Source organism: Notothenia rossii (assembly GCF_949606895.1).
Source record: "Notothenia rossii genome assembly, chromosome: 3".
Taxonomy (NCBI): domain Eukaryota; kingdom Metazoa; phylum Chordata; class Actinopteri; order Perciformes; family Nototheniidae; genus Notothenia; species Notothenia rossii.
In genome coordinates, this window is record NC_136901.1 from 4,306,303 (window position 1) to 4,329,870 (window position 23,568).

Here is a 23,568-nt window from a genome sequence, read left to right on the forward strand (position 1 = left end):
TCAGATGATTTGAGGCCAAATATCATATTTAGACTTTTTTTTTTTTACGTATAATTGCAAAGCTATACATGATTGTCACTAAAAGCCTTGTCTCTACAATAAAATATAAAAAATAATTGATTCATTAATTTGAATAACAATTCAAGTTAGTATTAAAGGCATAAAAAGACAGAAATGTATAATTCTTTCTTTAATAGAAATGTTTCTTCTGCCCGTAAAGTGTCCAAACCAGGCTTTTCTGGATAAGCGCATTTCTAAAACATAGTCATTGTCCATGCCGGTTTCAGTTGGATTATTTGTCACAGTTGCTCCGATCAGATCGGTCTCCTCCATTTTGTAGATTATTTATGACTTTTGAATCCACATAAACACATCGGCAGAATCCGGCTTACTTTGAGCATGTGTTATAAACAGTTTAATCCCTTTGTGAATTGTTTCCACTTCCGTCATCCTTTAATTTCTTCATCCAGCGGGAATCCAAATGAATGAATCCTGAGTCCAATAACCATCAAAGTCACTCCAATAGTTAATACTTAATTACGCTTTCACACTCCTTTAACAAAATACTTCACATTCATCCAGTTTGTGACGGTAGCTGTAGCATTTTTGAGACTTTTAAACTTTAATTACCGCTGTTGCAGGGGGGGGCGGGGGGGGGCGCAACTTCCAACAGGAGTCATTGGGGGGGCTCTTGCTCTCGAACTATAAGATCCTTTAGTTTTTCGGAAACTAATAAAATTGGCCTCTAGTTTGACCCACAAACCGTTTGAAAGTACTTTAGCTAAGTTCACCTGTCTTTCTAGGACTTTTTTGGTACCAGGGGTTTGAAACCAAAACGGTGCCTGTATTGACGTTCTCTCATGTGTCGGTGAAATATCACTCGACACCAGGTTGAGAATCAATCAGGTAATAAAAAGTACATGAATAACCATGTGAGTTTAACTACTTTTGTTGGGTCATCATATCGTCTCATGAATATTTGTTATTCTTGTCAATTTCAGACCATTTCATGCCGCTTACAAGTGCACGATATTGTTGTTTGTTGTGTTTGTGTAACCAATAGGCAGTAGCCATTAGAGGAACTTCCACACCCACATGTTGGAAGTCACTTAGTCACGCATTGGGTTTCTTTCTCCTCTCCTGTGGCATGTCTGTCTCTCAATTAAAAGAGGGAACGCGTGAGGAAGTTCCTACTGTTCAATCACAGCTGCGCCAATTAAAATGATGAGTCATCGTGCACTGCTGACGCCATCACCTTTACGGAAACAGCTGATGCCATCTGAACTGAGTGTCTACTGGGCTGAATGAGGACATGGACACCATTGATTGACCAAATGACCTCACGTCATGGCCAGGGGGACGGCAGATTCTGCTGCTTATGTACAAGTTACTCTGGCAGGCTGCCACTGTGTATATTTGGAGGTTATTTTATAGCTGATGATACTGGAAAGGGAAGTTGAAATAACCCTCATTCAGGAATTGCTTTTCAGTCCAAATATGGTATTTTCATCTCCTTTTTGCTTCATTACTCCGTGCAATATTTCAAAAGACAAGCGGTTTCTGTTCCTCCGTTGGGAAAAGGCAGTGCGTACTGCAGAGAGAGCATCATAATCTCGTTGACAGTGATTGCATTTTGCAGCTGACTGATTCAACCTTATTGATTTCCTCCTCCTTCTCCCTCCAGACCTCCTCAATGGAGCCCAGGAGAAGTGCGAGCTGCCGCCTATGGAGGGTTTCCCACACTGCGAGGGCAAGGTCACGGTGAGTCAAACAGCCTCTCCACCTCTCTCTGTGTCTGTTTTCATACCAGCAATTGCTTTTATTTAATATCCTGTAACGATTCTTGTGTTGTGTCACGTTTTAAGTTTGTGTGTCTGGTAGTGGGTGTTTGCTGTTCTCCTTGTCATGTGTTCCTCCCTGTGTATTGTCTGGTCCTTCTCCCTGTGTTTCCTCTCTATCGTTAGTTTCTCTGGTGTGTCTAGTTTCCTGATTGTTTTCACCTGTCACTCCTTGTGTGTCTCCTGTGCTCATCAGCGTCAGCCCCGCCCCTGATTGTGCCCACCTGTGTCTTATCATGTGTTTCATTTCCCCTGTCTCCCAGTTTTCTTATTTTTTTGTCATCTCAACCTGAGATTCAATAGTGATTGCTTTTTTTGTTCATCCTGCCTGTTTTTGGAAAAATAAAGTATCTTACCAATACTTTATCTCTGTCTCCCGGGTCGTGCAATTGGGTTCTACATCCTGAGTGCCTGAGTTCTTAACATATACATAAAGATAGCGGGGAAAAAGGAGCATTCTCTACTTAAAATGTCTACTAAATAAGCAGAAAATATGGCCCACACTTTGTTGAAACACCTCAAGTAAAACTATAGTTTATTCGACGAATATTAAACGTCAGGGAAATCGGTTCCTAGCAAAGCCCACACACGGACACAGGTACACACACACACACACACACACACACACACACACACACACACACACACACACACACACACACACACACACACAGGTACACACACGGGAAGGAGGGAGGGAGGGAGGGAGAGAGAGAGAGACACACACAGAGACACTTTGTTGACACACCTCAAGTAAAACTATAGTTTATTCGACGAATATTAAACGTCAGGGAAATCGGTTCCTAGCAAAGCCCTCACACACACACACACACACACACACACACACACACACACACACACACACACACACACACACACACACACACACACACACACACGATCTCAATCCAATGTTTATTCTATGTGTGTGTTTGTCTTCCTGGAGCTGATGGGGCCCTATCATACACACCATCTGCTCAGTCAGTACCAATCCTCCACTTACACTGCCAGCATTTCCAACTGGGTGCCATGTGATGCCAAAGCCTGCACCACACACACACACACACACACACACACACACACACACACACACACACACACACACACACACACACACACACACACACCTTATAGCAAGCTTTCATTTCAGAAAGGCATCACTAAACAGTTTGCAGTTTTACGAGCAGCGTCTGGTTAGAAACATCTTACAAATCCATTCTCTCATGATAAAGAGGTTACTGTTTAATCAAATGTAGAACAACCTTCACGCCATCCAAGCGACTTAAACCCGTGTGTGTGTGTGTGTGTGTGTGTGTGTGTGTGTGTGTGTGTGTGTGTGTGTGTGTGTGTGTGTGTGTGTGTGTGTGTGTGTGTGTGTGTGTGTGTGTGTGTGTGTGTGTGTGTGTGTGTGTGTGTGTGTGTGTGTGTGTGTGTGTGTGTGTGTGTGTGTGTGTGTGTGTGTGTGTGTGTGTGTGTGTGTGTGTGTGTGTGTACCTCCCTGAGGGTACGGTAAGTCAGCATGCATGATGAACTCCAGCATCTGAACGAAGTAGGATCTTTCTGTTAGGGATCAAATCAGAAGAGGGGAGGAGATGTGTCTGAATACTGCAGCGTCTTCCCCCTCGGCCCTTTTGTTTTTCTTGGTGGATTTATTAAAAATGCATGTTCTTTCGTCTTCGTCAAGAATTCTTCACATTGATTATTTCCACACATGAAAGCTCAACATCCCTCTTTCTCTGTTGGCCGTGGAGCAGCTCCACTGGATGTCTTGCACATGTATTGGTTTGAAAGGGGAAATAGTCTCTTATATTCAAACCAAATATTTTCCGTTTGATAACAGAAATTGAAGCAGAGTGAAGTAAAGAAATTCCCTAACCCCGAGGCACAGAAACACCCCGACTATTCCACAGATAAAGAAACAATTGATGGATGCAACTGTGCGTTATGTATTCGCTCAGCATCACTGCCTGCCCCCACACGCCGGTGAATTACAGCATCAACCGGACTTCCTTCTGCATCCATTATTAGGCCGACAGACGCTCCTAATGACAGTGGTTTGGCTGTCATTGTGAGTTACTTAACAGCCGCTGATAAAATACATTTGACTGCTGTTGACTCTCAGTGGGCCCGTTGGTTTTTACTGATTTTACAGTGAGTGATTTGGGAGGGAAATGCTTTCAAATAACATCTTCTCTTTTGCTCTTTTCAGTGGATGAAGGACATGTGGCGCTCTGACTCCTGCTATGGAAACTATGGCGTTGACGGATCCACCTGCTCTTACTTCATCTACCTGAGCGAGGTGAGGTGTGTGTGTGTGTGTGTGTGTGTGTGTGTGTGTGTGTGTGTGTGTGTGTGTGTGTGTGTGTGTGTGTGTGTGTGTGTGTGTGTGTGTGTGTGTGTGTGTGTGTGTGTGTGTGTGTGTGTGTGTGTGTGTGTGTGTGGCCTAGCATTACTATACTTGTGGGGGACCTACATCTGTTTACACAGTCACGTGTGGGGACTCGCTTCCCTTATGGGGACAAATTGGAGGTCCCGATGAGGGTAATCATTCATTTTAGGGTGAAGACTTGGTTAGGTGTGTGTGTGTGTGTGTGTGTGTGTGTGTGTGTGTGTGTGTGTGTGTGTGTGTGTGTGTGTGTGTGTGTGTGTGTGTGTGTGTGTGTGTGTGTGTGTGTGTGTGTGTGTGTGTGTGTGTGTGTGTGTGTGTGTGTGTGTGTGTGTGTGTGTGTGTGTGTGTGTCATTTTACCACAGGGACCTCTCAATATGCACTCCTTACAAACAAAATTCTCATGACTGTAACAATTATCCTTTTTTAATTTGATCGTTAAATTCGATCTTCAAAATATGGACTTTCAATGTGTCTTGTTGACGTAAGTTGTACAGTTATTGTAAGGGAGGAATAGTCTAGTCAGCCAATCAGAAAATGCTTACAAAAGCCAAACACAGACAAGTGAAAGAGAAATGAAAAACCATGAACAAGCAGAAAACTCAAAGGACTGGGCTGTATTTAATATTCTTCTTTCCCATGCGAACCAAAATTGTTGTGTCCTTGATGAATAACTTGAATAATGTGGATCCTTACAAAAAGGTCACAGCAATCGACTGTAAATGGTCAAAGCTATACTTTCTCCTGAATCCGCTGGCCACTGCAGCCTGATGCAAATGTCACTCACATAACAGGAGATCGGGTTTTAGGAACATACTACTTTATACAAATGACTGTTTGCAAGAAGGCTCGATGTCAGTCAGAAGGGTTTTTAATATGTTTGCATGGATTCGTGTAACACAGAGGAAGCCTTAATCCTTCAGTATTCTCTCCTAGACTGCACCACTACTACTGCAGCTACATCGGGAACATTTGCATTTTAACACTTGAATTATTCAGCTCCTGCTTCTGCAAGTCATAGCGACTGAATTACAGGTACTGGCGCCGAGTAAGCTTCAACATGTGAGGAGAAAAAAGGGAGAAGTTACGACATTCCTGACGGCACCCAAAGAACGATCAGGGTGGTAAAGGGGGGTTTCATGTTTTAATGAGAGCAAATTAGAATGTGTTGAAGAGGGAAGTGTGTGAGAAAGAGAAGATGAATCAGTGGGAAGGAGGTGAGTTTTAAAAGGGATGAGTTTTTAGCCTCTAAGGGAAGACGTGGAAGGACTTAGTCTCAAAAACAGCCTGGCGATATAGATTATTTACGAACATATAGAAGCTTGTGTTCCTTCAAGGGACACTTTGAGACTTTTTGCATAAACAGCCAGATTTCCTATCCCTTAGTTGTTCATTCAAATTAAAGTCAGTCATTCATGCCTGAAACTAAACTTCTGATGGCACTGAGATTCTCTCTGAAGCTGGTTTCTGTTTTACACTCAGATCTACATAACAGCTCTCCATATTTCATAGCGATTCATTCATCACCATTTCTGTTTGATTTTACTTCTTCTGATTGGAGGAAATGTCCATGTTCAGAAGCTGTTTCCAGTGAGGATCCAGGTTGTTCCTCGGCTAATAGCGGGACATCTTATTGGATGAAAAGTAAGGTTTCCGTGGTGGTGGGTTTTAGCTCTGAAAAGGTCAGCAGCGCGTTATGAATATTGCATATGAGCCGAGGGCTTTACAGTGGATATAGATGGACAACAGCAGAGTCCATTAGAGAGAGAGAGAGAGGTAGAGAGAGAGAGAGAGAGAGAGAGGGAGAGAGAGAGAGAGAGAGGTAGAGAGAGAGAGGTAGAGAGAGAGAGGTAGAGAGAGAGAGGTAGAGAGAGAGAGACAGAGACAGAGACAGAGACAGAGACAGAGACACACACACACACACACACACACACACACACACACACACACACACACACACACACACACACACACACACACACACACACACACACACACACACACACACACACAAAGACAGAGACACACACAGAGACACAAACAGATGCTCTACAGCCCTCAGCCTCCAATCCTGGGCATGCGATCACACGGTTGCGATGACAACTTGCATGCATTTCCATTTTGAAATCTGCTGCGATCGGTCTCTCCATCCACCCTGTGTGTGTGTGTGTGTGTGTGTGTGTGTGTGTGTGTGTGTGTGTGTGTGTGTGTGTGTGTGTGTGTGTGTGTGTGTGTGTGTGTGTGTGTGTGTGTGTGTGTGTGTGTGTGTGTGTGTGTGTGTGTGTGTGTGTGTGTGTGTGTGTGTGTGTGTGTGTGTGTGTGTGTGTGTGTGTGTGTGTGTGTGTGTGTGTGTGTGTGTGTGTGTGTGTTCAGAAGGAGAGTAAACACACCCACCTTGCCTGGAAGTGTTTATAGTGCAATTTTTTGTGTCGTTGCTGAGAAATGAAAAAAAAACACTTCCCCGTATTCCTCTCTGTGGTCAATCACTGAGGAAAGAGGAAGGAAACGCAGAGACGAAAAAGTTCAGAGAGAGAGATCATTTACTGAGGATTTGAAACGCCTTTTTTAAACCACTAAAAGGTCACTGGGGATCCCACCTGGTGTCAGATCTGTAACACTGTTGTATCACACACACACACACACACACACACACACACACACACACACACACACACACACACACACACACACACACATACACACACACATACAGGGGAGTGAGAGACTGTGGCCAAGATAGTGTAAGGGAGAAAGAGACACACACACACACACACACACACACACACACACACACACACACACACACATTTTAGGCATCAGACAATACAAATTCACACGGTGTACATAAACAAAAATAACACTGCAAGATTTTAAAAGATGAAGATGTATTGATCAGTTGGAAATAAACTTGAAGCCGTTTATGGCTTTATTTATAATTTGACGGGCAGTCGACGCCCCTGCAAATGTGTTGCCCGATGATAATGGGGAGGAGGAGATGGAGACAGACACACATTTGAAGTTGCTTGTGCAGAACAGTTTATATTTAATGTTATTTCTGCTTCTTTCAAACTGAAAGCAACAGAAAATGTATTAAAAAGCCTCATAAACACTTAATATTGAATTTAATGATCCACTCATGTCAGTGTGAATTGGTGTCAATGTTTGTCTCAATTGAATTTAAACGTGTGTTTTTTGTTTGATAGGTGGAGAACTGGTGTCCTCGCCTTCCCTGGAGGACAAAGACCCTGAATGAAGAAATAGACAGGAGGGGACAGGTGAGACGTTTTTACAAATAACAAAACTGAAACACACAGCGCCATCACTACACCTGAATGTATGTGGTGAACATCGGATACCTTTCACGGTTCGTATGTGTGTGTGTGTGTGACGTACATATTTAAGTCCAATCATCCTGAAATCAAAGGAAAAAATATTTAATGGGATTTCAGTAAAAAAAAAAACAGTATATTTGTGTTTAAAATTCACCAAAACGGCAGCAAAGTGAGAGATATTGACGATTCCGGTCCAAGTGGCATGGATGGATTCATTTTGCAGAGGCTTGTATAGGAAGTTTTTCCTTGTACGATGTGAGGGTCTAAGGTCAGAGGGTGTCGCTTTCTCATACTGATATTCTGCACAAACTGTGCTGTTGTATTTGCTGTATAGTGTCCTTTACTGTAAAGTCATTATTATATGTACAGCACTTTGGCTCGACCAAAAATCGTTTTTAAAATGTGCTATATAAATAAAACTTGATTTGATTTATGTGTGTGACATACATGTTTAAAGTGGACCTATCATGCTATATTTGAATAATATAGTGTAGGACCATACCTAATATAAAGCATATTTATACTTTTTATTTTTCAAAATACCAAACAGATCATGCATTTTAGCCATTCCTCATTTCGCTCAATGTAACACTGTCTTTGCATCATGGGCTGATTCTGTGAGAACAGCACCATCTACAGGCCTGGCATATGTACTACAGCGTCTCCAGCGCTTTCCAACGGCAATGTCCGTGGCTGTCTCCTCCTGATTGGTGGAGTTGGCCCAATAGCCGTAGTGCCACTTCTGTGACGTCATAGAAGTGTTCAAATCTGGATCAGTCTGTATCAGATCCGTTGCAGCCCCTTTTTAAGAGATTTGGGTATGGAGGGAAATAGAGAGGGTTGTGTTTTCTGACACTTGGTGAGTTCCCTGGAACACCGGGGACACATGTTCATGTAGAAAAGACGTACAAAAGTGCATTTTGCATGATAGGTCCCCTTTAAGTCCCATCATGCTGACAACAAATGAATAATAATACATTTTTATAGCGCCTTTCAAGGGACCCTAACCCGCTTTACATGCTGTGAACAAACAAACAAACAAGTAGGGAAAATAATCAAGTACAAATGAATTAATGGGATATTTAATTTTTAAAAAGCAGTATATTTTTGCGTACCAAAATGGCAGCAAAGTGAAGGATATTCTCAGCAAATGAGCATGCACGCTGTCAACATGCTTAGATAGCATAAAGGAGATCTGCAAAGCCAGAGTGACGGGACCTTGGGACAAATCTGGAATAATGATCTTCAATCCCTGCCAATGCAGCGGCTCAGTCAAATCCCACTTAGAGCGGCGCTCGGTCAAAACACTGAATCAATATGAAGCATTAAGCACTCTTCATCCCCTCTCTGGCTGCATGCAGCCCTGTGGTGGGGGGATGCCATTTGACAGGCTTTGGAGATTTTAATTCAGGCTGAGATTTTAATACTTGGGGTCTGCAGAAGTGATTTCCTGTCGTGGTGAAGGATGCTAATGCCCCCGCAGCAGCAGCCTTGTTTCAGCCACCTTAGCAGCTGCTAATGGCGCTGTGGTTTCTCACTCGGTCTCTTCTGCTGTTAGCGAGTCCTCGGGATGGCCATTTCTCATATTTCATCTCGTCATGCTACGTGTGGAGTTCAGTAATGTGACTGTAAAGGAAGTCAACAGATTCTGTGACCGTGGCTGACGGTAGACTCATTTCCATATTCTGTATTACGTCACTGAGATGCTTTCCGTATTGATTTGTGTTTCCTGAGTGAAGAGTATACTGTGTTATCTCCTTATTTATCTTTCCTTCCTTTCCTTGTTTCCTCTCCCTTCACTGTTTTCATATCCAAATCACTTCTCCTTTCCTTGTTTCCTTTTCTCCTCTCCTCCATTTATTTCTTCTCCTTATTTATTTTTCCTCTTAATTTCCCTCTCCTTCTTTTCCTTGTTTCCTCTCCTCTCATTGTTTTCATATCCAAATGACTTCTCCTTTCCTTGTTTCCTCTCCTCTCATTGTTTCTATATCCAAATGACTTCTCCTTTCCTTGTTTCCTTTTCTCCTCTCCTCCATTTATTTATTCTCCTTATTTATTTTTCCTCTCAATTTCCCTCTCTCCTTCTTTTCCTTGTTTCCTCTCCTCTCATTGTTTTCATATCCAAATGACTTCTCCTTTCCTTGTTTCCTCTCCTCTCATTGTTTCTATATCCAAATGACTTCTCCTTTCCTTGTTTCCTTTTCTCACCTTTTCTCCTCTCCTCCATTTATTTCTTCTCCTTATTTATTTTTCCTCTTAATTTCCCTCTCTCCTTCTTTTCCTTGTTTCCTCTCCTCTCATTGTTTTCATATCCAAATGACTTCTCCTTTCCTTGTTTCCTCTCCTCTCATTGTTTCTATATCCAAATGACTTCTCCTTTCCTTGTTTCCTTTTCTCCTCTCCTCCATTTATTTATTCTCCTTATTTATTTTTCCTCTCAATTTCCCTCTCTCCTTCTTTTCCTTGTTTCCTCTCCTCTCATTGTTTTCATATCCAAATGACTTCTCCTTTCCTTGTTTCCTCTCCTCTCATTGTTTCTATATCCAAATGACTTCTCCTTTCCTTGTTTCCTTTTCTCACCTTTTCTCCTCTCCTCCATTTATTTCTTCTCCTTATTTATTTTTCCTCTTAATTTCCCTCTCTCCTTCTTTTCGTTGTTTCCTCTCCTCTCATCGTTTTCGTATCCAAATGACTTCTCCTTTCCTTGTTTCCTCTCCTCATTGTTTTCGTATCCAAATGACTTCTCCTTTCCTTGTTTCCCCTCCTCTCATTGTTTTCGTATCTAAATGACTTCTCCTTTCCTTGTTTCCTCTCCTCTCATTGTTTTCATATCCAAATGACTTCTCCTTTCCTTCTTTCCTCTCCTCTCATTGTTTCTATATCCAAATGACTTCTCCTTTCCTTGTTTCCTTTTCTCCTCTCCTCTTCTTGTTTCCTCTACTTGTTTAATCCCCTTTTCCTGTTTCCTCTTTATGTGTCCTGCAGTATTTATTGTTCTGTTACCATAACTTCTCTAGTTTCTCCTCTCCTTATTTATTTCCCCCTCCTTGTTACCTCTTCAATGTACCTCTCTCCTTCCTTTCCTTGTTTCCTCTCCTCTCATTGTGTCCATATCCAGATTATCCTTTTCTCCTCTCCTCGATTTGTTTCCTCTCCTTCCTTTCCTTGTTTCCTCTCCTCTCATTGTGTCCATATCCAGATTATCCTTTTCTCCTCTCCTCGATTTGTTTCCTCTCCTTCCTTTCCTTGTTTCCTCTCCTCTCATTGTGTCCATATCCAGATTATCCTTTTCTCACCTTTTCTCCTCTCCTCGATTTGTCTCCTTTCCTTATTTCCTTGTTTCCCCTCCTCTCATTGTTTCTATATCCAAATGACTTCTCTTTTCCTTGTTTCCTCTCCTCTCATTGTTTTCGTATCCAAATGAATTCTCCTTTCCTTGTTTCCCCTCCTCTCATTGTTTCTATATCCAAATGACTTCTCCTTTCCTTGCTTCCTTTTCTCACCTTTTCTCCTCTCCTTCATTTGTTTCTTCACCTTATTTATCTTTCCTCTTAGTTTCCCTCTCTCTTTCCTTTCCTTGTTTCCTCTCCTCTCATTGTTTTAATATCCAAATGACTTCTCCTTTCCTTGTTTCCTCTCCTCTCATTGTTTCTATACCAAATGACTTTTCCTTCCTCTCCTTCCTCTCCTGCAGTATTTATTGTTCTGTTACCATAAACACAACGCCTTGTCCTCACAGTTTTTCGTCTAAGGATTTAGATGAAGTTTTTTTAATCCCTTTTTCCCGGGAGAGATCTCCGACATAAGCTCATTTGTTTGTGCCGTCAATAAATAATTTCCTGGGCAGATGTCCCTGGTAGTTTATAGTGGTTATAACCACACAGAGAGGTGGACAAACGGTGCGACATATTAAACTTTCAACATTCATTCCTGCACCCATTCCTCTAGGAACCACCTCTGCAGATTTACGGCGGTGAGGTCTCGGTTCAGGCCGTTTGGATAAACATGTTGTCCTTGAGCAGAGGCTCTTAGTCTTATTGCTACAGCTCTTCTAGACGGGTCTCCCTCCAATAAATCTGCCTTTAGTCATTTGGAAAATGCCCGAGTCAATATTGCAATATTAAATTAGATTAGACACATTTTTAAAGATCCCCCGGCAGCCGAAGAAAGAAGCCTGAAAGCACGCAACAGGATAACAAATTGAACATAATTACAGTATTTTTAGATTAGATTAGATGTACAGCTTTAATATTATCTAGTGTACAGATGAGGCAACACCCTGTACACTAGCAGCTCATATCACTGTTGGCAACCTCCCACTTGAAATGTTCTTTTAGTCAAGTCTGTAAAGTTCTTACGAAATAATCTGAGGGGAATTTCTTGTTTGTTTTTAACTTGTGATTTGTCATTTTGTACTTTGAGCTGATTGTATGTTGTATGAAAAGTGCTATATAAATATTATCATATATGTAAATATTATATATATATATTTATCTGTGTGCAGGCGGAGGTGCGGACCAGTTTCGAGGAGCTTTACCGCGTCATGTCTGCGCGCGAGGACTTTCGCTGGATGATGCTGAGGATCAAACGCATGGCCGATCCGTGGGTCAGCGCCATTCGCTCGTTGGTCAGCAAGCAGAACCTGGTCCCGCGCCGCAGGAAGAAGGTGGGCATCGAAACACCGGAGAAATCAAGGGGGGTCTGCTCCCAGTCAGGAGAAAAGGGAGGAAGTGACCTCCCGGGCGGTGTTTGTGATCTCGAGAAATACGCTTTTGTGAGCTTGGGTGCATTGTAGGTTTAATTAGATGGTCACACATCGTTAGTTTGAACTCTCAGGTGACTTTGGATTCATGGCTTTTAGGGTAGAACTTCAGTCCAAATGCATTAGTCGTTTTTAAATAAGCTCCACATGCAACAAGGGGAAGAATACATACATACAAAATAGCTTAAACTTGGTTGTAGCTGCTGCTCAGTATACATCTTTGGTATCTTAGCTCTCCCTCCTTCTTCTTAATCTATTCAGCAGTCTATCAATAATTAAGTGCTTTTCCCTCCAGATAATTTCAAAGCCAGATCTTTATTTCAGCCGCTAATATCTTTTGGCTATTAATCCGCACATATTAACCCTTCCCTGGTGTGCCGTGGGACTGTGGCTATAGCTGTCAACAATGAAAAATGCGCCGGTCACTTCAAACAAAGCCGGCTATTACTTCCTACTCCTGCAGAGGAACATTGTGTTCCCCTAAGCTACTGAAAGCCATCCTGTGTGTGTGTGTGTGTGTGTGTGTGTGTGTGTGTGTGTGTGTGTGTGTGTGTGTGTGTGTGTGTGTGTGTGTGTGTGTGTGTGTGTGTGTGTGTGTGTGTGTGTGTGTGTGTGTGTGTGTGTGTGTGTGTGTGTGTGTGTGTGTGTGTGTGTGTGTGTGTGTGTGTGTGTGTGTGTGTGTGTGTGTGTGTGTGTGTGTGTGTGTGTGTGTGTGTTGTGCACCTGACACAGGGACAGATGGGAACTGCTTTCCCTACTAAGATAAACATGTTTTTTTAAATCGAAACCAGTTGGGTGTGATTTATTATTCAAAAGGCAGTTTTTTTTTTAGGCATTCTCAACTGGTTTTTTCTACATTTATCTGTGAAGGAATGGCACATTCAACACCCTTATCTTTAACTGTAACCTTAGCTCTAGTAGATAGCTTATGTTGCGTTAGCCTTGACTAAACCGTGTATTCCCTCTTATCAAGTATGCACTATTCTTATCATGTTAGTATTCCAGCAATAATCAACATAAGGACAGACTGTTTATTCATACAGAGAAAAGGGAAGTGGAAAACCTACTTCAAGATATATTACACCTCATTAACTAACTGTGATGACAATTTCCTTACTCCTAGGTCAACATTCAAAGGTGTTATCGTCATATGCTCAAAGCTACAGTGGAGAAATGGCAATGAAAATCTTCTGACCTGAGCTGCTCCAACAATGCAACATATATAATAAAATACAAAATAAAAAGTAGTGCAAAAAGTCTATATACATGTCAATAGAATATGATATGTACAGGAACAGAATTTGAAATACATTAAGACGTTGATATCTATTTATATATATTAGTATATATATATATTTTAAGTATATTGCAAGATGACAACATGAAGGTTTATCGGGGAATTTCTAACGTCACTCATTTTCCTTTCCCTACTCATCCTCAGGTCCTGGTGCATTTGGGCCTGCTGACCAAGGAGTCGGGCTTCAAAATCGCCGAAAACGCGTTCAGCGGAGGCCCGTTGGGGGAGCTGGTGCAGTGGAGCGACCTGATCACCACGCTGTATCTTCTGGGACACGACGTCCGCATCTCCGCCTCTCTGGCCGAGCTCAAAGAGTCAGTACATCTGTGATATTCCTGGAGTTAATACTGCATGCAGGGGATAATCATTGTCTCATGTTCGCCCGAGACAAAGGTCCTAATACGTGACGTCAATGGAGTACTCTTTTCAACCAGCAATAAGAATAATAATAATAATAATAATAGCGATTGTTGTGAGTCCAGATGTACGTCTGCACTGCACATGCTTTAGGTCAGATCACAGAATTTGATTCTATTTGTGGGGGCACAACGTTCTTGTTGCTCGGTGTTGCGTTGTTAATGAGTGAGACACACCGGAGTTGAGGATCCGTGGGGTTTATTCTCCCAAAAATATAATTTACAATTTAGGCATTTAGCAGACGCCTTATTCCAAAGCAACTTACAATGACCAATTACAGGGACATTCTCCCTGGAGTAACCGAGGGCTAAGTGCCTTACTCAAGGGCACACTAGGCAGGATTTGAACTCGCAACCTTCCGATCATCAGCCCACCTCACTAACCATTAGACTACCAAAAAAAAAAAGTATAAAGAAAAATCCATGAGATCCATTTGTGGCGGATGATATTTCATTTTGGCGGCCCGCCACAAATAAATCAATTTATGGGAAACACTGCAGATATCAAACGCTCTGAGGGCACATGTACTTCAGGTGAGCCACTTCAGTATCAAATAAGATGCAAATAATAAGAAAAAGAAGGCACTATGTTCTTGGGATTGCTTTTTCTGAATGCATTGTTTAAGTGTCTCTAAAGTCTATACCATTCAAGTGTCTTCCCCATCTTGATAACCAGAGGGGCAGACGAATACAAGCTTGCTGTCACTCTATAATCCCCCGTCTTTTGGTTACCAGCTGCAGAATATAATAAGTTGAATTTAATGTCAATCTTTTCTCCCCAGTATTATGCGAAAGGTCATGGGGAACAAGTCCAGCTGCCCGACCCAGGGTGATAAGGTGGTGGAGCTGATCTACATCGACATCGTGGGCCTCACGCAGTTTAAGAAGACACTGGGGCCGTCCTGGGTTCATTACCAGTGAGTACATCTGCAAAAACACACCTGCTTCGGACACTAAAATGTATAAAGTTGAACATTTCTGTTTGAAAGTGTCTAAAAAAGACTAGGCAGATACCATATTTATTTATTTTTTTTGTACATTTTGACAATTAATGGACCATTTTAGTGAATTAACACTTAAAAAATACATATTGTGTCAATCAAACCCCGCCCTTCACCTGTTGCTAGGCAAGCTGTGTCACTTTTAATCTCCTCCACAATGACTTTCCAGCTCAACCAGTTTTCTGCAGGTGACTATTTCGCAAATCCGAGACAGTTTAATATCCTGCTCCGCAAAGCCCTTCCCATTATCTCCTAAATTAATTCAGTAATTTGTACAGTTCCCTAACCTCGTGCTGCCGCTGCCAGCTGTGGTTTAAAAGCTTCCCTCACGTGTTCAAAGGGCACCGGGTTGAGTCTTGTCTGGCTCTCGCTGAGACAATGAGTCTATTTTCTGCTCAGGCATTACCGCAATGTCCCAAAAGGCCGCTGCAGCGTGTGTTGTTTGCAACGAGTCTATTCTCCTCGTCTTGATTGCTCCGCCGAGGACCAAAGACTCGCCGGTTTGTTTTGAAAAAGCTCTCATCAGCTGACAGGAAAAGCGACAGGACAATAAGTCTGGAAACCCTAATGGCCTCCGCTGATTCACCCCGGCTTGTCACCAGGTTTTGTTTGTCCGCGACATAACACCTTCAACTGGTGCCCGGAGGAAATTGATTCAGCCTCAGCGGGATGTAACGTCCAGCTGCGCTTTCTGCATTATTTCTCCAAAGCATTATCGAAAGCTTACAGTATGTCAAACGTAATGTAGCTGGTTTGTAAAGGAGAATGTAGATGTGTAAGCTTATCAGTTTCCCAGCATCGCCTTTCTCCCAAATTGTCTGTTAGTAAGTCACATACTTTATGCCCTGCGAATCCCTTTATGAAGACCTCGAGAGAAAGATATCTAATGCACTGAGAACGACAGATTTGGCTGCTTTTCACACCAGCAAACAATATGCATAAACTGTCACAATTATTCCCTTTCATCTGGTTCATTCTTTCAGTTTAGGAACAGGGCATTTGAGGCCCATTTGGGATGAATGTTTTTCGTTATTGTCCGGTTTTGTATCGCCGTGTTTTTGGTGAAATGAAAATTCGCCAGCCTGTTGTCTTCTGGGTATAAGCTCGAGGCAATGTGGCCCGACTGTCATTTAATCCTTTCATCCGATAACTGCATTAACCCTTCTGTTATCCTTAGGGTCAATTTGACCCCATTCAATGTTTAACGTATCTAATAAAATGGTTCACATTATTTGTTTTGCTTAGTATTTCATGACTTTTCCTAATTTAGGGAGGACTAATGGGTAAAAATAAAATGAACATGAAGATCTTTTTGAAATGTCCTGTACGCACTTTGCACGCATCGGTGTTCCTTGGGGTCAAATTGACCTGGCTGTTTTAGTAGTATAACACAAATACAAATGTCGAAATGTTTCACATATTTCTGTTGATTGTGTGGGATGATATTGAGGTGACTATTACATGCAAATGTATCATTGTAAAAAAAACTACCCTCTGCTTTAGTTATTGGTCCTTTGGTCAACATCAAAACATTTAATTTCAATCAGTGAGATTTTATGGTTATGGTGCATTTTCGTTCCTACCCTCACCTATGGTCATGAAGGATGGGTCATGACCGAAAGAACGAGATCGCGGGTACAAGCGGCCGAGATGGGTTTTCTCCGCAGGGTGGCTGGTGTCTCCCTTAGGGATAAGGGGAGAAGTTCGGTCATCCGGGAGGGACTCGGAGTTGAACCGCTCCTCCTTCGCGTCGAAAGGAGCCAGTTGAGGTGGTTCGGGCACCTAGTTAGGATGCCACCTAGTTAGGATGCCACCTGGGCGCCTCCCTAGGAAGGTGTTCCAGGCACGTCCAGCTGGGAGGAGACCGAGGGGTAGACCTAGGACCAGGTGGAGGGATTATATCTCTTCGCTGGCCTGGGAGCGCCTTGGGACCCCCCAGTCAGAGCTGGTTGATGTGGCCAGGGAAAAGAAAGTTTGGGGCTCTCTGCTGGAACTGATACCTCCGAGACCCGACCACGGATAAGCGAGAGAAGATGGATGGATGGAGATTTTATGGTGATTTATATATTTTTCGATAGTCACATAATAGGAATTCTGGATGTATAAAGGGGTCTGTGGGGGGTAGGTTGGGGTAATGTTTTATTTAAATGGTTATTTAGGTAGTCAACTAAAATACCTAAAGCACCAGCGACATACATTTTGGTTACACTTTGGAATATGATCATTGTCTTGAGTTACTACTGGGGTCAAATAGACCCCAGAGGATAAAGGGTGTAAAGTAAATCTGAGGATCACAGGAGGGTTAAGGGCTGCAGAAAATGTGTGTTCATGTTTCTGGTTTTGATGCAGAAATGAAACCGGGCAAATAACCACTTAGTCATCAACTGTGTGTTTTGATTTCACAATTTTTCTGCAAACGGTCACTTCCTCCCTTAGATTTGTGTCGGGGGGGTTTGATTCAACACAATGGCATTTGTTCACCCAGTGTCAGTAATTGTATTGCAGGTTACAATGATGGCCGTGAAACGTTCACCATTTAAAATGTTATGTTAACGTGGTATTGAACAGAGTGAAAGCGGGAAACATCACTTTCCGTCATGGTTGCCTTAATAATTAATGTTTGATTGAATATCAAAATAGTTTGTCATCATGTTTCCTTTATGTTCCTTCTAGAAGTTGTTTTAGAAAACAGATAAGAGCTTATCACTTTGATAGGTGTTCATTTATTCTTTGATAATAAAGGATAACAACTCGGATTAAAGTCTATCAAGTGGAACGCATTGAGACAAAACAATGTTGTGATTGATTTTCATGTCAAATCTAAATTGCTTCTTCATGCACTTCAAACACAAGCTGCTAACATTGTATTTTAGTAAGTTACCGTGAGTTAAAAAGCAACAAAGCTATCCTTTTATTTATTAATTCCTCTATTTTTCTTCACACGTTTTACAGATACAATGAATAATGTAATATAATCCTGGTAAAAAACATCTGTTCTTAAACACAGGAGAGAAAGAAAATCGATCGAACTTGGATCCCTAGTATTATTTTTGACTGTTGACTGGATCAAAATAACTGAAAATAATCAGTAACATATTTTGTCCTTGTGAGTTTCATTTTTAATAAAACCACATCATTAACTCAAATCTGTTTTCATGCAGCTTTTGGGTTTAGCCTCAGGGTCAAGCAGACAAACAAACCCTCAGGTAAATTATTACAAAAATTCCCATCTGATATCCCGGTTTTTTCTCATGACCCAAATACGAACGTTTTATTTATTGCCTATCCCACCTGGGAGATAATCATAGCAGGCGAGAAAGCTATCATTTACAACAACTATTAATCCACTTGATATCACCGAAAGGCGATTACATTATCGTTAAATTACACTTTCACACAGAGATGGCGAAAGTACACACATCCTTTACTCAAGTAGAAGTACAGATACTCGTGTTTTAAAATACTCTGGTAAAAGTAGAAGTACTGACTAAACTTCTTTACTCACGTCAAAGTAAAGAACTTTGAAATGTACTTCAGTAAAAAGTACCCATAACTAGCAGCTGTTTTAAAGAGTACCTGACCTCCCTTTATATTAATAGAACAATAATGTCATTGTTAGCTAATGAATGTTTCCATGGTGACCAACGGCAACATGACAACGTTTTCATTGGTCCCTCTTCTTTAGAGAAGACCAGGAAATGATGGATACACGGATCGTGTTCAAATCAATAGGCACGCAATGACTCTAAATAATAATGATCACGCCACCAAACACACATTCAGACTAAAGGAACCAGCCTGTTTGGAAAATGAGAGAAGTAGAAAGTACAGGTATTTGAGTTCAACATGAGAGAAGTAGAAAGTACAGGTATTTGAGTTCAACATGTAAGAAGTAGAAAGTACAGGTATTTGGGTTCAACATGTAAGAAGTAGAAAGTACAGGTATTTGTGTTCAACAAGTAAGAAGTAGAAAGTACAGGTATTTGTGTTCAACATGTAAGAAGTAGAAAGTACAGGTATTTGAGTTCAACATGTAAGAAGTAGAAAGTACAGGTATTTGAGTTCAACATGTAAGAAGTAGAAAGTACAGGTATTTGTGTTCAACACGTAAGAAGTAGAAAGTACAGGTATTTGTGTTCAACATGTAAGAAGTAGAAAGTACAGGTATTTGAGTTCAACATGTAAGAAGTAGAAAGTACAGGTATTTGAGTTCAACATGTAAGAAGTAGAAAGTACAGGTATTTGTGTTCAACATGTGAGAAGTAGAAAGTACAGGTATTTGGGTTCAACATACAAGAAGTAGAAAGTACAGGTATTTGTGTTCAACATGTAAGAAGTAGAAAGTACAGGTATTTGAGTTCAACATGTGAGAAGTAGAAAGTACAGGTATTTGTGTTCAACATGTAAGAAGTAGAAAGTACAGGTATTTGAGTTCAACATGTGAGAAGTAGAAAGTACAGGTATTTGAGTTCAACATGTGAGAAGTAGAAAGTACAGGTATTTGAGTTCAACATGTGAGAAGTAGAAAGTACAGGTATTTGTGTTCAACATGTAAGAAGTAGAAAGTACAGGTATTTGAGTTCAACATGTAAGAAGTAGAAAGTACAGGTATTTGTGTTCAACATGTAAGAAGTAGAAAGTACAGGTATTTGAGTTCAACATGTGAGAAGTAGAAAGTACAGGTATTTGAGTTCAACATGTGAGAAGTAGAAAGTACAGGTATTTGTGTTCAACATGTAAGAAGTAGAAAGTACAGGTATTTGTGTTCAACATGTAAGAAGTAGAAAGTACAGGTATTTGTGTTCAACATGTAAGAAGTAGAAAGTACAGGTATTTGTGTTCAACATGTAAGAAGTAGAAAGTACAGGTATTTGTGTTCAACATGTAAGAAGTAGAAAGTACAGGTATTTGAGTTCAACATGTAAGAAGTAGAAAGTACAGGTATTTGAGTTCAACATGTAAGAAGTAGAAAGTTCAGGTATTTGAGTTCAACATGTAAGAAGTAGAAAGTACAGGTATTTGTGTTCAACATGTAAGAAGTAGAAAGTACAGGTATTTGAGTTCAACATGTAAGAAGTAGAAAGTACATGTATTTGAGTTCAACATGTAAGAAGTAGAAAGTTCAGGTATTTGAGTTCAACATGTAAGAAGTAGAAAGTTCAGGTATTTGAGTTCAACATGTAAGAAGTAGAAAGTACAGGTATTTGTGTTCAACATGTAAGAAGTAGAAAGTACAGGTATTTGAGTTCAACTTGTAAGAAGTAGAAAGTACATGTATTTGAGTTCAACATGTAAGAAGTCAAAAGTCGTCAGAAAAATAAGTAGTGGATTAAAGTACTGATACCAGAAAACAAAGTATTTGTACTCCACTACTTCCCACATCTGCTTTCACAACATCCTCAATCTCAGTTGTGACACTACAGAAAGTGTTACTGAGTGCACTCTTGTGTAGTTTGAGTCCTGTCACATTTTGTGCACTCTTGTGTAGTTTGAGTCCTGTCACATTTTGACGCCCACTTACAACTCACTGGATCCTGAAAAGGAACTGAAAGCTTCCCTGCGGCCATTTTTACATCCTTTAATGGCTCCAGCAGCCCCATCTGTTGAGGTTTCATCTACCGGGCACAGATGAGGGTTGTTTCTCTCCAGAGTGAGAGGAGATGGCATGTGGGCTTGTTGTTGTTCTGCTTTTCTGTGTTAAGTTTCCCTTCTGGTGAGACTCCTCGCTGCTCTCCCAGGGCCTCGAACAGTTCAGCTGCTCGGCATCTGCCTGGGCGGAGAGACAAGCGCTGAGCAGCAGAGGAATGGAGGACTTTTAACTGCAGATGTGTGTGTTGAGAGAGAGAGAGAGGAGAGAGAGAGAGAGAGAGAGAGAGAGAGAGAGAGAGAGAGAGAGAGAGAGAGAGAGAGAGAGAGAGAGAGAGAGAGAGAGAGAGAGAGAGAGAGAGAGAGAGAGAGAGAGAGAGAGAGAGAGAGAGAGAGATTGTATAAAAAGTTGCAAACAGATGGATGTTATGGATGTTCTTTCAAAAGTGTGTGTGTGTGAGAAAAGATCATGTTGTACATTCAACAGAGAGGGATAGATTTAGTAATGTGTTGCCATGCCAACAGCTTTATATATATATTAGATTTCATTCATTGGTCCTTTGTCGTCCTTATAGAAAAATACAAAACAGTGAAAGACAAATAAGACGTAATCCAGCATCTAGAGAAGAAGAAGTGAGCAACAAAGAGGGAGTTAATGAATGCAGAGTGTGAGATTGTAGGTCAAGGGCTGTTCTCTGCATATATCCCATTCCCTCTGGTGGTTGTGCTCTAATTAATCCTCTGCTGTGACCTTTGAGTCGGACATGATGTTCATTCACAGCCTCTCTCCTCCTCTGGATAATACTCTCTCTCTGGAGCTCTGTGTGTCCAAACCTCATTGTGTTACTACTTCCAACATGAAATACAATATATATCGCCTCTACTGGGACATGTCTCCATGCTTTAATGTCCGAGAAGCATTACCTGGACTTTTGGATCCAGGTACCTCGAAATGTTTACCTTTTTTAAAGATTCCTCTCCTGCTGATGTTCAGGTGTATATCAGTATGTAGTGTCTCTACTTTAAAGAGTCCTCTCCTGCTGATGTTCAGGTGTATATCAGTATGTAGTGTCTCTACTTTAAAGAGTCCTCTCCTGCTGATGTTCAGGTGTATATCAGTATGTAGTGTCTCTACTTTAAAGAGTCCTCTCCTGCTGATGTTCAGGTGTATATCAGTATGTAGTGTCTCTACTTTAAAGAGTCCTCTCCTGCTGATGTTCAGGTGTATATCAGTATGTAGTGTCTCTACTTTAAAGAGTCCTCTCCTGCTGATGTTCAGGTGTATATCAGTATGTAGTGTCTCTACTTTAAAGAGTCCTCTCCTGCTGATGTTCAGGTGTATATCAGTATGTAGTGTCTCTACTTTAAAGAGTCCTCTCCTGCTGATGTTCAGGTGTATATCAGTATGTAGTGTCTCTACTTTAAAGAGTCCTCTCCTGCTGATGTTCAGGTGTATATCAGTATGTAGTGTCTCTACTTTAAAGAGTCCTCTCCTGCTTATGTTCAGGTGTATATCAGTATGTAGTGTCTCTACTTTAAAGAGTCCTCTCCTGCTGATGTTCAGGTGTATATCAGTATGTAGTGTCTCTACTTTAAAGAGTCCTCTCCTACTGATGTTCAGGTGTATATCAGTATGTAGTGTCTCTACTTTAAAGAGTCCTCTCCTGCTGATGTTCAGGTGTATATCAGTATGTAGTGTATCTACTTTAAAGAGTCCTCTCCTGCTGATGTTCAGGTGTATATCAGTATGTACTGTCTCTACTTTAAAGAGTCCTCTCCTGCTGATGTTCAGGTGTATATCAGTATGTAGTGTCTCTACTTTAAAGAGTCCTCTCCTGCTGATGTTCAGGTGTATATCAGTATGTAGTGTCTCTACTTTAAAGAGTCCTCTCCTGCTGATGTTCAGGTGTATATCAGTATGTAGTGTCTCTACTTTAAAGAGTCCTCTCCTGCTGATGTTCAGGTGTATATCAGTATGTAGTGTCTCTACTTTAAAGAGTCCTCTCCTGCTGATGTTCAGGTGTATATCAGTATGTAGTGTTTCTACTGGAACATGTCTCCATGCTTTAATGTTCAAAAAGCTCTTTATTTTTGTCTGTGCTGCAGCACCTCTTTTCACCCTCTGTCTGAAACCAGAGCCCAGTCTGCTCTGATTGGTTAGCTGGCCGGCTGTTGTGATTGGTCAACCACTTAGAAATGTCCCGCTCTTTATCCTACCTCGTACAATTTGTCAGAGCGCTAGCCAACAGAAGCGAGTGTTACGTTGTAATCTTACTATACCATTACATTACTACTACTACTAAAGTGAAATATCTGCATACTTTGTCCACCTCTAGATCTTAATGTTTAGCAGATTATAAACCGTGCTTCTTCTTGTCTTTGTGTCCCAGGTGCATGCTGCGGGTGTTGGATTCGTTCGGGACAGAACCAGAGTTTAACCACGCCCACTACGCCCAGGCCAAGGGTCACAAGACGCCGTGGGGAAGTGGAACCTGAACCCACAGCAGTTCAACACCATGTTTCGTGAGTCTGCAGGACGACACACACACACACACACACACACACACACACACACACACACACACACACACTCCCGACACAAAAGTGCACCAGCTTTAGATCTGACGGTTTAAAAATAAACAGGCCATTTGGCTCGAAGAAGACCTGAGTGCATGCGATGAAAGAACATTTCCTGTTGATCCATCTAAGAATGCACGATATCCTGATCCGCCCAAAATACAGAAAGTACTGGACTTTCTATCCACTCTCTGCTTTTCTCCACTCTTGTTTTATTTAAGGTAAAGTTGCCAACATGCAATATAAATCATTTCCATGCTCGTTACAGCCTTGGCTCTCTCCTATGTCCTCAGTTCCAGTTTAGTTTTTTATTGCTAGGAATAAAATGTTTGCGGCATAAAAGAAAATCCAGCGTGCCGCTAATGGTCGGGC

General features: G+C 41.4%; 1 protein-coding gene across 1 annotated transcript in view; it reads left to right on the forward strand.

Moving 5' to 3' along the window:
- The window catches only part of LOC307033432 (alpha-1,6-mannosylglycoprotein 6-beta-N-acetylglucosaminyltransferase A-like), a 94,827-nt gene that overhangs the window by 38,548 nt on the left and 32,711 nt on the right, over positions 1–23,568 (forward strand). The window contains 8 exon segments of the mRNA XM_079671905.1: positions 1,685–1,761; positions 4,048–4,137; positions 7,429–7,500; positions 12,062–12,223; positions 13,761–13,930; positions 14,815–14,949; positions 23,010–23,101; positions 23,104–23,142. Coding sequence (XP_079528031.1) covers positions 1,685–1,761; positions 4,048–4,137; positions 7,429–7,500; positions 12,062–12,223; positions 13,761–13,930; positions 14,815–14,949; positions 23,010–23,101; positions 23,104–23,142 — 837 coding nt within the window.